At 41.0% G+C, this 17,441-nt stretch overlaps 1 protein-coding gene across 3 annotated transcripts; it reads left to right on the top strand.

Moving 5' to 3' along the window:
• The first annotated feature begins 10,648 nt into the window (after positions 1–10,648).
• Positions 10,649–17,396, top strand: tom1 (target of myb1 membrane trafficking protein). 3 transcript variants are annotated; one of them, XM_064986564.1, is made up of 16 exons: positions 10,649–10,764; positions 12,070–12,154; positions 12,256–12,334; positions 12,446–12,595; positions 12,711–12,845; positions 13,001–13,129; positions 13,378–13,494; positions 13,641–13,774; positions 13,858–13,885; positions 13,995–14,118; positions 14,205–14,268; positions 14,793–14,862; positions 15,187–15,255; positions 15,938–15,997; positions 16,242–16,281; positions 16,436–17,396. In XM_064986564.1, exons 1-16 carry the CDS (start codon positions 10,713–10,715, stop codon positions 16,531–16,533), a joined length of 1,434 nt encoding a protein of 477 aa, XP_064842636.1. In that variant the 5' UTR covers positions 10,649–10,712; the 3' UTR covers positions 16,534–17,396. The 3 variants fall into 3 exon arrangements, with proteins under 3 accessions (XP_064842636.1, XP_064842638.1, XP_064842637.1); XM_064986566.1 differs by lacking the exon at positions 13,001–13,129; XM_064986565.1 differs by lacking the exon at positions 15,187–15,255.
• Positions 17,397–17,441: the final 45 nt, after the last annotated feature.

Below are 17,441 nucleotides of genomic sequence, written 5' to 3'. Positions count from 1 at the left end.
TGAGTCAAATAGGCTATATATATGTCATATATATGACTGAGTCAAATAGGCTATAGATATATGTCATATATATGACTGAGTCAAATAGGCTATAGATATATGTCATATATATGACTGAGTCAGATAGGCTATATATATGTCATATATATGACTGAGTCAAATAGGCTATAGATATGTCATACATATGACTGAGTCAGATAGGCTATAGATATATGTCATATATATGACTGAGTCAAATAGGCTATATATATATGTCATATATATGACTGAGTCAAATAGGCTATATACAGAGGGGAGAACAAGTATTTGATACACTGCTGATTTTGCAGGTTTTCCTACTTATAAAGCATGTAGAGGTCTGTCATTTTTATCATAGGTACACTTCAACTGTGAGAGACGGAGTCTAAAACAAAATCCAGAAAATCACATTGTATGATTTTTAAGTAATTAATTAGCATTTTATTGCATGACGTAAGTATTTTCTACATCAGAAAAGCAGAACTTAATATTTGGTACAGAAACCTTTGTTTGCAATTACAGAGATCATACGTTTCCTGTAGTTCTTGACCAGGTTTGCACACACTGCAGCAGGGATTTTGGCCCACTCCTCCATACAGAACTTCTCCAGATCCTTCAGGTTTTGGGGCTGTCGCTGGACAATACAGACTTTCAGCTCCTTCCAAAGATGTTCTATTTGGTTCAGGTCTGGAGACTGGCTAGGCCACTCCAGGACCTTGAGATGCTTCTTACGGAGCCACTCCTTATTTGCCCTGGCTGTGTGTTTCGGGTTATTGTCATTCTGGAAGACCCAGCCACGACCCATCTTCAATGCTCTTACTCAGGGAAGAAGGTTGTTGGCCAAGATCTCGCGATACATGGCCCCATCCATCCTCCCCTCAATACGGTGCAGTTGTCCTGTCCCCTTTGTAGAAAAGCATCCCCAAAGAATGATGTTTCCACCTCCATGCTTCACGGTTGGGATGGTGTTCTTGGGGTTGTACTCATCCTCTTCTTCCTCCAAACACGGCGAGTGGAGTTTGACGAAAAAGCTCTATTTTTGTCTCATCAGACCACATGACCTTCTCCCATTACTCCCTTGGGTCATCCAGATGATCATTGGAAAACTTCAGATAGGCCTGGACATGCGCTGGCTTGAGCAGGGGGACCATGCGTGCACTGCAGGATTTTAATCCATGACGGCGTAGTGTGTTACTAAAGGTTTTCTTTGAGACTGTGGTCCCAGCTCTCTTCAGGTCATTGACAAGGTCCTGCCGTGTAGTTCTGGGCTGATCCCTCACCTTCCTCATGATCATTGATGCCCCACGAGGTGAGATCTTGCATGGAGCCCCAGACCGAGGGTGATTGACTGTCATCTTGAACTTCTTCTGTTCTTGAACTTCTTCTGAGTCTGTTTGATTGAGTGTGTGGACAGGTGTCTTTTATACAGGTAACGAGTTCAAACAGGTGCAGTTAATACAGGTAATGAGTGGAGAACAGGAGGGATTCTTAAAGAAAAATGAACAGGTCTGTGTGAGCCGGAATTCTTACTGGTTGGTAGGTGATCAAATACTTATGTCATGCAATAAAATGCAAATGAATTACTTAAAAATTGTACAATGTGATTTTCTGGATTTTTGTTTTAGATTCCGTCTCTCACAGTTGAAGTGTACCTATAATAAAAAAGTACAGACCTCTACATGATTTGTAAGTAGGAAAACCTGCAAAATACTTATAAAATATCAAATACTTGTTCTCCCCACTGTATATGTCATATATATGACTGAGTCAGATAGGCTATATATATGTCATATATATGACTGAGTCAGATAGGCTATAGATATGTCATATATATGACTGAGTCAGATAGGCTATAGATATGTCATATATATGACTGAGTCAGATAGGCTATAGATATATGTCATATACAGTGCCTTGCGAAAGTATTCGGCCCCCTTGAACTTTGCGACCTTTTGCCACATTTCAGGCTTCAAACATAAAGATATAAAACTGTATTTTTTTGTGAAGAATCAACAACAAGTGGGACACAATCATGAAGTGGAAGACATTTATTGGATATTTCAAACTTTTTTAACAAATCAAAAACTGAAAAATTGGGCGTGCAAAATTATTCAGCCCCCTTAAGTTAATACTTTGTAGCGCCACCTTTTGCTGCGATTACAGCTGTAAGTCGCTTGGGGTTTGTCTCTATCAGTTTTGCACATCGAGAGACTGAAATTTTTTCCCATTCCTCCTTGCAAAACAGCTCGAGCTCAGTGAGGTTGGATGGAGAGCATTTGTGAACAGCAGTTTTCAGTTCTTTCCACAGATTCTCGATTGGATTCAGGTCTGGACTTTGACTTGGCCATTCTAACACCTGGATATGTTTATTTTTGAACCATTCCATTGTAGATTTTGCTTTATGTTTTGGATCATTGTCTTGTTGGAAGACAAATCTCCGTCCCAGTCTCAGGTCTTTTGCAGACTCCATCAGGTTTTCTTCCAGAATGGTCCTGTATTTGGCTCTATCCATCTTCCCATCAATTTTAACCATCTTCCCTGTCCCTGCTGAAGAAAAGCAGGCCCAAACCATGATGCTGCCACCACCATGTTTGACAGTGGGTTGGTGTGTTCAAGGTGATGAGCTGTGTTGCTTTTACGCCAAACATAACGTTTTGCATTGTTGCCAAAAAGTTCAATTTTGGTTTCATCTGACCAGAGCACCTTCTTCCACATGTTTGGTGTGTCTCCCAGGTGGCTTGTGGCAAACTTTAAACAACACTTTTTATGGATATCTTTTTTTTCCACTCTTCCATAAAGGCTAGATTTGTGCAATATACGACTGATTGTTATCCTATGGACAGAGTCTCCCACCTCAGCTGTAGATCTCTGCAGTTCATCCAGAGTAATCATGGGCCTCTTGGCTGCATCTCTGATCAGTCTTCTCCTTGTATGAGCTGAAAGTTTAGAGGGACGGCCAGGTCTTGGTAGATTTGCAGTGGTCTGATACTCCTTCCATTTCAATATTATCGCTTGCACAGTGCTCCTTGGGATGTTTAAAGCTTGGGAAATCTTTTTGTATCCAAATCCGGCTTTAAACTTCTTCACAACAGTATCTCGGACCTGCCTGGTGTGTTCCTTGTTCTTCATGATGCTCTCTGTGCTTTTAACGGACCTCTGAGACTATCACAGTGCAGGTGCATTTATACGGAGACTTGATTACACACAGGTGGATTGTATTTATCATCATTAGTCATTTAGGTCAACATTGGATCATTCAGAGATCCTAACTGAACTTCTGGAGAGAGTTTGCTGCACTGAAAGTAAAGGGGCTGGATAATTTTGCACGCCCAATTTTTCAGTTTTTGATTTGTTAAAAAAGTTTGAAATATCCAATAAATGTCGTTCCGCTTCATGATTGTGTCCCACTTGTTGTTGATTCTTCACAAAAAAATACAGTTTTATATCTTTGTTTGAAGCCTGAAATGTGGCAAAAGGTCGCAAAGTTCAAAGGGGCCGAATACTTTCACAAGGCACTGTATATGACTGAGTCAAATAGGCTATAGATATGTCATATATATGACTGAGTCAAATAGGCTATAGATATGTCATATATATGACTGAGTCAAATAGGCTATAGATATGTCATATATATGACTGAGTCAAATAGGCTATAGATATGTCATATATATATGACTTGACTCAGCCAAGTCCATAAATCAACACATATCTTCTTCATCGCCATGATCAAAATAAGTATTCTGGTCTGTGACCATGTTTCAATTAACAAACAGAGGTACTATCCTTTGGACAGAGTGAAAATGACAACAGAACGTTTCCATTCTGATACATTCTTTTAATCTGTAGCAAATGTGGGTCAGCTCCTGGAAATGACTATCTGGCCACCCTTGGATGGTTGGTGTATATTTGTGGACGTACAAATGAGAAAAGCTGTCTGTAAAACCTGTAGTGTGATTTGACACGGTGAGTGACTACGTTTAAAAGCTCTGCAGCAGGAGAGTCATTGAGCACCAGTAACTAGACAGTATTGTGTTGCTATGACTGCAATTATCTCTCTTTAATGCATTAGAGCTTGACACTTCATTCCCATGGGCATTGTCTACACAGCTATGACTAGCAAACCTCACTCTGTCTCTTGGTGACATTTTACATGGTCACGGCTAACTATGACACTGCGTAACCTTGCTAAAGGCCACTGCTTGCTTGACTTCTATGCCCGGTGAAAAAAGGAGCTAAAATAGATCCTCCTCTCGGCTCCTTGGTATCTCCCCTCTGGACTAGCTGCTTCACTGTGGTACCTACCCTGTCATTAGCTGTGTCTGATTCCTGGGAAAGTCACCAGAATTACTTTCAGCTCTCTGCTTTCACAATTCTAATATTGTTTCAATTTCAGTTTCAAATGCCATGTTTTGCTTTTTTTGTTCCCCATGACCTTCTATTACGCTGATTGGTCTGACAGGGATTGCTGTTGTTGCCAATTTGCGATACTTGTCATTTTTTTGTGACAGTAGAGATAAATGTGTGATAGTGAAAACCATGTACTGTGAATGTGGCTTTGACAAATATCTCAGAGTATCAAGGACAACTTTCCAAGTATAATGGAGATCAGAATGTCTCCCCTTTGAATGAGATAATATGCCTTGAAAATCACTGTCTGCTGCTTATTCTATTACAAAACACTCTTTAACCTGACATCTATCAATGAGCACAGTCTGCTCAATGTAACAGCTCATTCACAATGCTCTGTATGTTTATGTTTAATTCTCTACAATGGTTTAATCCAAACTGACTGGCACATTATCTGGGTGGAGAACTGAACATGTATTTTCACATTGGGAGTTGATTGTGATTAGGCTACTTGTTATTATGTTTTGTGGCTTAGAATGTCAGGAACTTCTTGTTGTACATATTGTATCGGTTTAGCGTGCTTGTCTAATTAAAGAGTTGTACTGTAGGTTTATTCTCCATTATTAAAACATTATTATTAAATAACTGTTTCAATCTGGACAGTATTACCACCAAACCAGGTAAAAGCATGTGCAAGGATATTGTAAGCTGGTTATAAGGAGCTAAATTGAGTTATTTCAAGATCATGTACATCTTTACCCTAATTGCATCTTATGCTTTCTATACTCTCATCTCTATGAATCACTGCGCTAACAAATGCTTTGTGTTATCAAGTGAGTGTGATAATCAGGCAGTTTTCTTCCTTCTCTTCCACGCTCACATCTCAGAGACATGGGTGGGCGTCGAGAGCATGGAAACAAAGACACAGGAGCCAGTGGAGGCTGCTGAGGGGAGGACGGCTCATGATAATGGCCGGAACAGAGCAGATGGAATGGCATCAAACACTTGGAAACCATGTGTTTGATGTATTTGATACCATCCCACTGATTGAGCTCCAGTTATTACCACTAGCCCATTCTCCCCCGTTAAGGTGCCACCAACCTCCTGTGACAGGAGCGTTACTGAACTGTCACCACAAAGCAAATGTGATGCGTGGGGTTTTGGCTTTAACATCTAACCTATTACAAAGAACATTCTGCCACATGCGTGTGCAACTGTCATGACAACGGCCCATGATGGGAGCGATGGTGTTGCTGTACACTGGTAGGAACCAACTGTTTGTATTTTCGCCCCAGAGCCCGTTTCTCCTCACCTCAGCCCCCCTGCGCTGCTCACACAGATGACTCATCCAAGGATTGTGATCCACTGGCTTTTTCTTTCTCTGAAATCCTTCACTCCATAGCAAGTCCACCACTGGGGGACCATCTGCAAAGGAAAGCTGATCCTAACAAATAATAAAACTGCTTCAGAATGGAACACTGTCAATTGACAACACAGTAGCCTATACCCTGTTCAAGAGTTTGGTTTACTGGACCTAATGATATGGGTGTTTTAGACGTAATTATTGTTTTGCAAGATATTGTTGTGGATTGAAGATACTTGAAGACTCAATCATTTCTGTGGCATTTACCTGACAGCTGAGAGAAAGGCGCAGCCGGTTGCAAATGACCAGACTCTGTGTCAGTGAAGACACCTCACTGCATTTCATTTGCAGGCCAAAAAAAAAACATATAATCTAGCAGCTGCACAGAGAGAATTCAGACACATTACTTCCAACCCACCCTAATTGGAAGCTGCTGATTCTCAGCGAGCTCATTCTCATATGCAGCGTGGGCCGAGACATTAAACAATCCCTGCACAGAAGATAACACGCCTCACCAATTAGGGACCATTTCTGGCAAACACATTTTTCTCTTTTTCTTTCTTCCTCCTGCCCTCCTCTCCCCACCTGGCCTTCCCCTCTCGTTGTGAGTTGTTATGACCGAAAAGCTCAAAGCAGGTTCAGACAAATCAATTCCTTGTAAATACAACCCCCATAGTCAGGGCTGTATGCTCCCCTGCTGTATGTATTTTGTTCCCTTGACAAATGATTTTGACATTTACTCCAGTGAAACTAAAGAAGAGATCTTAGTGTGCATTTCAGATATGAAGAGAGGTGGCACATTGGGGGGGGATCAGGAGGCTGCCCACTGGAAGCTGTTGGTGGAGTGGAGGAATATCTCAGGCCTCTCACAGAGGGCCAGAAGAATAACCCAGCATGCCTTAATAACATGCGTCCTGCTCCAACTGGATGCAGCCACTCTTCACAGTGTTGTTCCCTAGCAACATTTCACCTTGCCTTTCAATGTAATGTTGTTGTTATTGACAAATGTAGAAATGAAGGCTGTGAGATGATTATTTTTTAGAATTGAAAGCATGGGGTTAGAGATAGCATGCTGAGGTGAGGGGGTTTAAGTTAACAATAGAGGTGTTAGAATCTAAGTCAACATCACATCAAATTCATATGCTTTACAACATTAATCCATTAATAACTTAAGCACTGTGCGTTTAGTGACATGAAATAAATTAAGTATAGGTTCATAATGGCATCTCAATTATACATAAAGGGCATTTAAATCATATGGTTTTGCAAATTTGCCTAGGAAGCATAGGTGAACATAAGTTGCAAGAGATGGCCTTTCCAACCTTGCATGTTGCTGCCTGTCTTTCTACTGTGTCTCCATTGACCTGTGCTCTGTGACTGTGACTGGTCTAATTGAATTCATTAGTGGAGGATTAGAAAACTTTTGAAGTGTGACAATGAGAGATTGAATCAATACTGGTTGATAGAGCTGTAAAATAATAATTCTATGGAATTGTGTTATCTGACTCAGGGTTGAGGAAGAGTTGATGAGAGTTGAGACCCTTTCCTCCATCACATTCTATGCATTTCTGCAAACTTTTCTTGATCAACTTGAACAGTATTTACATTTATAACACAATGTATTCTGAAAATAATCTAACAAGTGGATGATCTAGTGTACAACAGCTAAATAATGATATTCAATGTATCAAGTTACTGTCGATTATGTCTCAGTTCCCAGTTCAATATGTGATGTGCAAGATATTGTAAACCATTGGCTCAATAACCGGAGATAGGAGAAATTGACATTGACTTGCTTCCAAATTGCATGGAATCTGTTTATATTTTCTATTCATCTTTATCACATTGACAGTGATGATGTGACCGAATTTTATGTGACATTTCTGGCTATTGGCTCAGAGCTGGGCTCAGTATTGGTGACCACTGGCATTTTGCAGTCCCTATATTGAACCCAAGAGCTTCCTCTGAGAGAACAAATCACGCTGTGCCAGCGACTGTCTTTCAGTTGTGGATTGGACAGGTCCATGTAGGCTGGCTATTGGTTCACTGCAGTGGTCACCAAGACTTTGCATTGGAACACACTGGTACCCTTCCTTATCAGAAAGACCATTTCTCACACCCATTGTTCAGCATAAGATAGCATGGGCCACCCTGATTCAAGGGCTTATCACTCCCTAAACATTTTTTATACCAACATTTCCTAATAAGAATTCCCCATTGCATTATGACTATGGTATACATAGGCCAGAATGGTTAATTCTCTCTGTAATCATCCATAATAATGGCTGGACAGCAAATGGAATGGCATCAAACACATGGAAACCATGTATTTAATGTATGTGATATCATTCCACTCATTCCGCTCAAGTTCTTACCAGGAGCATGTCCGCCCCAATTAAGGTGATACTACCAACCTCCTTTGCAACAGTTGAAAAACACTTGGAATCAGATGGACAATTGAATGCCATTGAAATACACATCCTGTACGTGGAGCAAAATGTCACAGTGAATGGCCAGTGCCTTTTCAGTCTCTGTGCTGTGGAACCCAGTGATGTCAGAAAGCCCCTGGGTGTGACAGGCAGGCAGCAGAGAAGAGCACAGTGATGGTTACCCTGATTCTCTCTTTACTCCCAGACTCATGAGACCCTTAATGAACAAAACAAACATTCCAGATGCAACACAGCAACTCACATCTGATGACCACAGACAGTGACCATCTCTCAAACACTATCTGCTGCACGTTCAATATTCACACTCACACATGCAGTGACCTGCTCTGAAACACTCTCGCAACCTCAAAGCACCTGCAACCAAATCAGTCACACACAGGAAGATATGACATTTTTATTAGTGATATTATGGAATCATATCTGTGAGGTACAGAACAGTAAAGGCAGAGAGGTGAGAGTAACACCTCTAAAGTGTTTTAGTTTTCGTCTCACGTGAGTCATTCAGAGTCACTCCTAGCAACTTTGTGGCATAACAAGTCAATTATTGTGCTTTTCTCCTGTATATCTCAGTCTCTTTGAGGAAGAAAACAACATTTAAGGATTGTAATTTGCAGGTTATTTAGTTTAAACTATTCAATATTCTAGCTAGGCTATGACATTACAATGTCATAGCATCCACAGTACATATTATTTGTTCTTTTGTTGCACATATTGTCATTACTATCTAAAAATACTGTAATAAAATAATATAGACGTGTCTATAACTCCTTATAGTGCACAGTAAATGAAGTGAAATAGCCTATATGAAATAGAAACCATATCATGACATAACTAGCGACTGACTGACTGAAGTAAATCTAACATCTCTGCCATAACCCTAACATGTACATGATCTATAAAGAAACAGTGTGGCCTGGTGGCAGAAAACTGAATTAGTTGAAATTGCTGTAAAGCACAGAGCCGACAATATTGTTACTTTAAAGTTTACGTGACTCAAGAAAACAATAACACAATTAGTAGATTTGGATATTTCAGCCACACCCGTTGCTGACAGGTGTATAAAATTGAGCACACAGCCATGCAATCTCCATAGACAAACATTGGCAGTAGAAAGGCCTTAAAGAAGAGCTCAGTGACTTTCAACATGGCACCGTCAATGTATGCCGCCTTTCCAACAAGTCAGTTTGTTACATTTCTGCCCTGCTAGAGCTGCCCCGGTCAACTGTAAGTGCTGTTATTGTGAAGTGGAAATGTCTAGGAGCAACAACGGCTCAGCCGCAAAGTGGTAGGCCACATAATTTCACAGAACAGGACCGCAGAGTGTTGAAGCGCGTAACGTGTAAAAATGGTCTGTTCTCGGTTGCAACACTCACTACATAGTTCCAAACTTCCTCTGGAAGCAATGTCAGCACAAGAACTGTTCATCGGGAGCTTCATGAAATAGGTTTACATGGCCGAGAAGCAGCACATAAGCCTAAGATCATTATGCAAAAATGCCAAGCGTTGCCGCCAATGGACTCAGGAGAAGTCGAAACGCGTTCTCTGGAGTGATGAATCACGTTTCACCATCTGGCAGTCCGACGGACGAATCTGGGTTTGGTGGGTGTAAGTAGAACGTTACCTGCCCCAATGCATACTGTCGATTGTAAAGTTTGGTGGAGGAGGAATAATGGTCTGGGGCTGTTTTTCATGGTTCAGGCTAGACCCCTTAGTTCCAGTGAAGGGAAATCTTAACGCTACAGGATACAATGACATCCTGGACAATTCTGTGCTTCCAACTTTTTGGCAACAATTTGAGGATGGTTCTTACCTGTTTCAGCATGACAATGCCCCCGTGCACAAAGCGAGGTCCATAGAGAAATGGTTTCTCAAGGTCGGTGTGGAAGAACTTGACTGGCCTGCACAGCACCCTGACCTCAACCCATTGAACACATTTGGAATTAATTGGAATGCCGACTGTGAGCCAGGCCTAATTGCCCAACATCAGTGCCTGACCTCACCAATGTTCTTGTGCCTGAATGGAAGCAAGTTCCAGCAGCAATGTTCCAACATCTCGTGGAAAGCCTTCCCAGAAGAGTGGAGGCTGTTATAGCAGCAAAGGGGGGACCAACTCCACATTAATGCCCATGATTTTGGAACGAGATGTTCGACGAGCAGGTGTCCACATACGTTTTGTCATGTAGTGTAGCTTCATAGTCCACGTATTTTGATGGCTGGGGTAGAATGTGAAGATGGTTTATCGTTTTGTCCATAGCTAAATAGTTTTTTTTTTGTCCCTTTCTGTGCAAATGTTCTGGTGGCCCTATTGTAGGCTACCCTATCATTCTGAATGTATTTTAAGATTGTCTTATTTTATGCAATGTATAAATTCCCAATTAGAAGACAATAGTCCAGTGAATGTAACTTTCACTTTAACAGATGACGTACCTAATTTAATTTAATTTGTGCTGCTTCAGTTTTTTTGCGAGAACTCCTCTGCTGTGGAAACGACGGAAGCGCAGTTCTGGATTTTGGTTTGACTGGTAGAAAGAAGGATGGAGTTTCTGACAGGGAACCCGTTTACGACACCGGTGGGCCAGCGAATAGGTAATTGTTACATTTTAATTAATAAAGTAGGTTTATAGTGGTTTGGCAGGTGAATTTGTAGATTTACATTGTTGCATCGGACATGACTCGCTTCAAGACATTGGTAGGCTACTGTTGGAAAACAGACACTATCACCCCATAAAACGCCACTAGATAATCCGTAGGCTATCGAAAGGGAAATTGGCGTTATTGGTTATGTATTTAATAAGAAACGAAACTGACAATTGCTTGTTTATAGTTAGTTAATTGATCAAGATTGACAGTGGAAGAAGAGATTAGATTATGCTATTATTTGACTGACACTTGCACCGCACAATAATACCCTAGAGGCGGGTTTACAGTGTTTTAATCCTCAATTTAATTGGCCAGTTTGGGTATTCTTGGTGGTCTATAGACCAATCGTTTGGCAAGCTCTGGGTGGGGCGGTGAAAAGTTGTTCCTTTCCTTCGTGACCTAATTTTAAGAAACGGGAATTTAATAAAGTTCCAATGCAGCCATTTTTATCTCGATATCAAATCATTTCTGTGTAACCATGCAGTACCTTACTGTGAATGTTTTATTAAAATTGTCAAAAATAAACCATTTACTTCTTAACGAAGAGCAATTTCTCAATCAATAATGTTGCTAGGACTGTGAGTGGGAGAGGAAAACTGAAAACTAGCTGTTTTTTGCAGAGGTTTGGAACTCTTTCTTATTGATATATTAACTAATTTACCAGGTAGACCAAAACGCCATCCCACCAAAACAGGCAACTATTTCAGTTAGACTTTTCAAACATCTCTTACACTAAAAGGTCATTACCATTTTCACAATAGTACACTGTATTATTTCCACCTAATAGTGTGAAAATATATATCAAACACAGAAAAATCACATTTTTGACTGCACTGGGCCTTTAAGAAATAATAGAATAACATGCATACTGTCGATGTTTCATAGTGAGTAACATTGCTGATTTAATAATTAATCTGCTTGCCAACTTGTTTTTATGTAGACTTACAAGTGGCCTACTATTTTATATTTTAACCTTAAACTCCCCTGTGATGTAATTATAGATGGAAAAACAATCTGCCTATTTTAATGTATATGACTAGACTGAGACAGTACAAGTAGGAGAGGTTGTTCTACTTTCTCGACTGAGCTAAATCCTGTTTCTATCCCCTCCTATTCAGAGGAATGAAGACAGAACATTTAAATGGTTTAATAAGCGTCTGCCAAGGAACCTAATGCTGGTCACAGTGACTATGTCTTCTAGGTAATTTTATGCAAAATGAAGTGCAATGTCTCAATTGTTTTTGTTCTCAGAATATGCAACCAGCTCCAGTCTCCAGTCGGAGGACTGGGCCCTCAACATGGACATCTGTGACATCATCAATGAGACAGAGGAGGGGTGTGTATCCTCTGACATAATGGACCATTTTTTCCTTTGACAGCTTACTGTATTATGCTCTTGTTGTTTTGAAGTTTATTGTTTACCTACAATGATTACAGGCCTAGAGATGCATACAAAGCAATAAAGAAGCGGATTGTTGGAAACAAGAACTTCAGAGAGGTCATGCTGGCATTGACTGTGAGTGTCACATTTACCTCTCTCATTCACCATACTTTTTCCTTTTCTTCATGAACTTGTAACCTAACTTTCTTTCTCTCGCCATCTCTCTTATGTCATGTTGGTTCTCAGGTACTAGAAGCGTGTGTGAAGAACTGTGGCCACAGGTTCCATGTGCTAGTCTCAACCAGGGAGTTTGTTGAGGGGGTTCTTGTCAGGTCCATCTTACCCAAGAACAACCCCCCTCTGGTCCTGCATGACAGAGTGCTCAGCCTTATACAGGTGAGAGATAGCATTGGTACTCATACCTTCAGTAAGTCAGAGAGCTGTGTTGGAATTGAAAGCTAGCTATTGTCGGGTGTGTGCTGTTTATGATGTGTGTCTGTCTATTGTTCAGGCATGGGCAGACGCATTCCGCAGCTCACCAGCTCTGACGGGCGTGGTCTATGTGTACGAGGACCTGAGACGGAAAGGACTGGAGTTCCCCATGACTGAACTAGACGGATACTCCCCCATTCACACTCCAAATAGGGTATACCTTCAAACAATGACTGGTGAAAATGTATGCATTTCCCCACTGACAAATACAGAGTACAACTTTCTGCTAAACCTCTCTAAAGTTGTTTTAACTCCCTACTCCCTAACACTAGTCTCTAACTCAAATGGTCCCTTTGCTCTGTCCACCAGACTGTGCCTGATAACGGGCCTGTCACTCTATCTGCTGCACCCTCATCCCCCAGGCCTGTCCCCATATCACCACAGCTTCCTGCATCCCAACAGAGCGAGCAGGGACCCCTCACCTTCACACCTTATCAGGTGATTGGAATGCTCCCGTCATACGCCTCTAAAATGGCATGGCTTTTCTTTTAGTAACACAACAATCTTTTGCATGCAGGCTGAATTCACCCCAGGGCATTACTTTAAAATCCAATTATATTGTGCACTGTGGATGTTTCACAGTTACTTGTTTCACATTCAGAATTTATAATAAAAGTTGATGCTTTACAGTATTATGCCAACACAATTTAGCATATGAGTGCTGATGCCATTGACTCCTATTCCAGGTTAAAAAGTTGAAGACGGACCTGGGAGTGGTTCGAGGTAACCTGACAGTGATGTCAGATATGATGTCTCAACTGGATCCAGCAACAGCCAAGCATTCAGACACAGAGCTGCTTCAGGTTAGTTGGTTCACTCGCTGGGCTCTCTCTATGGCTGTCCATCCATGGCTGTGACACGTGTCATCTGTTTGTATCCATCTCTCTTTTGTCCATTGCTGTCTTTTCGCTGACTCTCTGTATCTCCTGCTCTCTCTCTTTGTCAGTAGGAGTTGTATGCAGCATGTAAAGACATGCAGGATACGATAATGGAGCTAGTCCCAAGACTCAGTGAGGAGAAACTGACAGAGGAGCTGCTGGTTGCCAATGATGAAATCAATGCCACATTCACTCGCTACCAGAGGTATTGTCCTAAATGATCAACATCAGATACAATCAATAATTCCTGCTATGATAGCAGTATGATTTTCATTATTTCCTTTCCAGGTTTCAGAGACAAAGAGCTACACAGCAGGTAAGTGCTTTTTCTTAAGCATCTGTGGTCCTTTACCCTTAACAAAAATGCATGTTTGGATGAGAAATATGTACTGTTCAAGTTCTTCACATTTTTCCCAATCGCCTAGAGCCCAGCCTACGTCAACCTTATTGACCTCAGCGCAGCAATCAAGCCTGTTGTTACAGCTCCCACCCACAGCCATCTCAGCCGATCAACAGTGGACACAGTGTCTAGTCAGATGACAGGACTCAGTAAGTAACTACAGTGTTCCTCTGATAGAGGTTCTCAATGTGTCTCTATAGTACAATTCATTCTCTTACCCTGTTTTCCCCCATAGGTATGAGGGAATTTGATGAATCTGCACAGAACAGGAGCATCTCACAGACACAACTGAGACCGAGGTAATGGACAAAAGTCCAGGTTTAGTTTTCATGGTAGAATGGATTGTTCAGACTTATAGCAAGAGTGAGAGGGAGCTTACTAAAGCAGGTCTCTAAAGCAGGTCTCAAGACTTTCCCCTGTCTTAGTACTGTATAACAAATGGACTAGTGCTGTGGTTGTCTTGTCACTCCCTGGCTTGTTTAGGTTATAACAGTCCTGCTCCAGCTAAGGTGGTGCACTAGTCTAGACCGGAAGTGAACCTGACTGGCTCAGGATGGCTGCTTATCTCTCTCAAGATATTTGTGCCCTTCATTCTGTCAATAAGGATTATGGAGTCTGACATGAACTGCAAGCTTACATGGCTAGTGAGAGAATTGCAAACATTTTCAATCCAAATGTTGAAGGAATGTTCCTCTGTATTTGGTTTTCCAATAAAGTTGTTCATACTTTGGCCAATGGTTACTTGTGGATATGGCTATTATTCTACTACTGTATGTACACTGTAAACTGCATGATTTTCTAAGCAGTGAAATATGTGTTTCAGTGAGCAGAATGAAGGTGTTGCCGACAGTCTGGCTCAAGCACAGAACACCAGATTACAGAACACTGGAACGGTTAGTAACTCCAGAATTATTTAACCCAGTACAGATTTGAAAGGATGTTTGTTTAGGAAGGGCATTGCTTGTGCCCATGGAGTCCTTATGCCCTGTGGAGTGTTACTAAGTGTCACTAATATGTACAATAAACCTGTGTCTTAGTTAATGTGTTGGTCTGCTATGTGTAAACAATGTTCTCTGTGTCCTGTCGCAATTTTGTTAGTGCTATAAGATTCTGTCTCTGTTTTGTCTCCTTGTTCATAACCCAATGGTTTTGTGTATTTTTGCATGCATGTCTACCAGTATCTTTGTTCATAAATAAAAATGTCTATCTGTGTAAAGGGTGACAGCCCAGACTCCACCCCCCTCAGCTCCTCGACACGGTTTGATTGGATGATTGAAAAGGGAATGGTGGGTCTGATTGGCTGGCGCACAGTGCCATCCCATTTGCATTCTACCCCTGGGGCTTAAGCTGGGATGTTTTGCATTCAAGCATGTTTAGTGTGTATTTTAATGAATGATTGTTTCCTTCCGTCTTTGTACTGAGATGGTTGTATGTTTTTTTAATTATTTTTTTTCCGGTGTGCCTGATCTGGTTATTTTTAGCTTACTTTGATTTTTGCATTCATGTGTAATAAGTGTTCATTTCTGAAACTGATAGATGGTGTGTATTGGCACATCTTAAAGGGATACTTCTGGATTTTGGCAATGAGGCCCTTTATCTACTTCCCCAGAGCCATATGAACTCACGAACACCATTTTTGTCTGTGTCCAAAATGGCCTCATTGACAAAATCTCCAAGTATCCCTTTTTAAATCATAACTCTTCTGAATCATTACTATACTTGCTAATTTACTCCCACTCTCTTCTGTTTTCCCTGCTGTAACTTTGGTGTGGTGGATGGATCCCTTGTTTCCCCTGTCTAAAATAAACTGGTTTCAATCAGAATACTAAGGGTCAGCATGCTTGAATGGTGGTTGTGTAGATTGCCAAAGAAAAATGTAACGGTAATGGTACTCTAGAGTCTGGTCATCACAAGCAAACAGTGGCTTACAGTACATCCTGACAGTAACCTCTTGCCTAACTCCCCCAGATCCCTGTGAGTCAGAAGTCTGTGATGGATGACATTGAGAAGTGGCTGGATGTGGACGAGGTGGGTCATTGTTAGCATTCACTCAATGTCATGGTATACAAGCAGAGTCCAACTTGGTTCCATGTTATACCAGTGCCAGTCCTTGCACCCCCTCTCTAATTTGTTTTTATTGCTTATTTACTTTATGCTTTACCCCAGCAAATGTTACATTCCTGAATCATTGAACATATTCAATTTTGTTTGGACATGTTACTTTTGACGTGAACACAACAGTCATGGCTTTCATGTGTGTTGTGTATCACAGGAGGACGACATGGCTGATTCAGAGGGTGTGACAAGTGAGGGTGAGCGTCTATTTCTCATCCACTCCCTGGGTATCGCTATGTAGATACAACAACAGTTTAGTTTGCTTCCTTGTGCTATTACAAAGTCCTGAGTAATCCCTCTGAGACCAACAAAGCCCAACTAAGGCAACTTCTCCTTCTCCCTCCTTTTTAGAGTTTGACAGGTTTCTGGCAGAAAGAGTGAGAGCAGCGGAGCGACTACCGTCCCTGAAAGCTTTTTCTCGTGACGACAACAACCACTCAGAAAAATAGGCCAAGCCGCAACCTGTCACATAACCAATGCCATTTTCCCAAATAGTGTGAGAGGACTGAACTGTCTGAATGTATGATTGGCACATACAGTGAGTAAATGACTGGTGGGAACAACAACTCCTGACAATTGGGTTGTGCTACTGACACTCAGGTACACTACAGAACTACTTTATGTTCAACTCTCCTGGGTTAAGGTCTTCATCTAGTACGTTTAATGTATATTTTTATGTTAAGGCTAAATTAACTTGGACCAAGTGTTTTTAACTTACACTATGAGTGTTTTTTATGATAAGAACTTAAGTCGTCCAGTGCCACTATAAATATGGATATCCAGTTGAGAAGGCTGGTGGGAGGAGCTATAGGAGGATTGGCTTATTATAATGAATGGAATGTAGTCAAACATGTGGTTTCCTTATGTTTGGTACGGTTCCATTTATTCCATTCTAGACATTATAATGAGCCTGTCCTCCTTTAGCTCCTCCCACCAGCCTCTGGTATGGCTGCGGATACAAACATTTGCACAATTATTAAGTTTAGTTCCTGTTATGTTTCTTAGAAGATAATGGAATATGCCCAATATTTTCAGATGAACATTGAATGGTGTGCATTCCAGAAAATGCAGGCATGATAAACACAATGTTAGTATATTGCCATAACACATTTCCCATAATTATATCTTATGTGATGCTCATGATGAATCCCATTTGTAATACCGAACACTTTTGGGAAGAGCAATACAAACCTAATTGTTTCTGGAGTACTTGAAGTTTATCAAATGTTACACAATGTCAGTCAAGAACTTGTTCTCAACTGGCCTTCCTGGTTAAATAAAGGTGAAATAAAATACGTTAACATTAAACACAGATGAAGTCTTAAAGATAGTTTGCTTTTATTCACTCTGGGAGATG

This window comes from Oncorhynchus masou, chromosome 14 (genome assembly GCF_036934945.1).
Source record: "Oncorhynchus masou masou isolate Uvic2021 chromosome 14, UVic_Omas_1.1, whole genome shotgun sequence".
In the NCBI taxonomy this organism is placed as follows: domain Eukaryota; kingdom Metazoa; phylum Chordata; class Actinopteri; order Salmoniformes; family Salmonidae; genus Oncorhynchus; species Oncorhynchus masou.
The sequence above is the reverse complement of the archived record's forward strand: the minus strand, read 5'-3'. Positions and strand labels throughout refer to the sequence as shown.

Excerpts from the sequence above, each read along its gene's own strand:
- tom1 (XM_064986564.1), top strand. The coding sequence starts at position 10,713 with ATGGAGTTTCTGACAGGGAACCCGTTTACGACACCGGTGGGCCAGCGA. Across the intron at positions 13,886-13,994 it reads GACAAAGAGCTACACAGCAG|AGCCCAGCCTACGTCAACCT; the intron begins GTAAGTGCTTTT and ends CCAATCGCCTAG. Across the intron at positions 15,998-16,241 it reads AGTGGCTGGATGTGGACGAG|GAGGACGACATGGCTGATTC; the intron begins GTGGGTCATTGT and ends TGTGTATCACAG.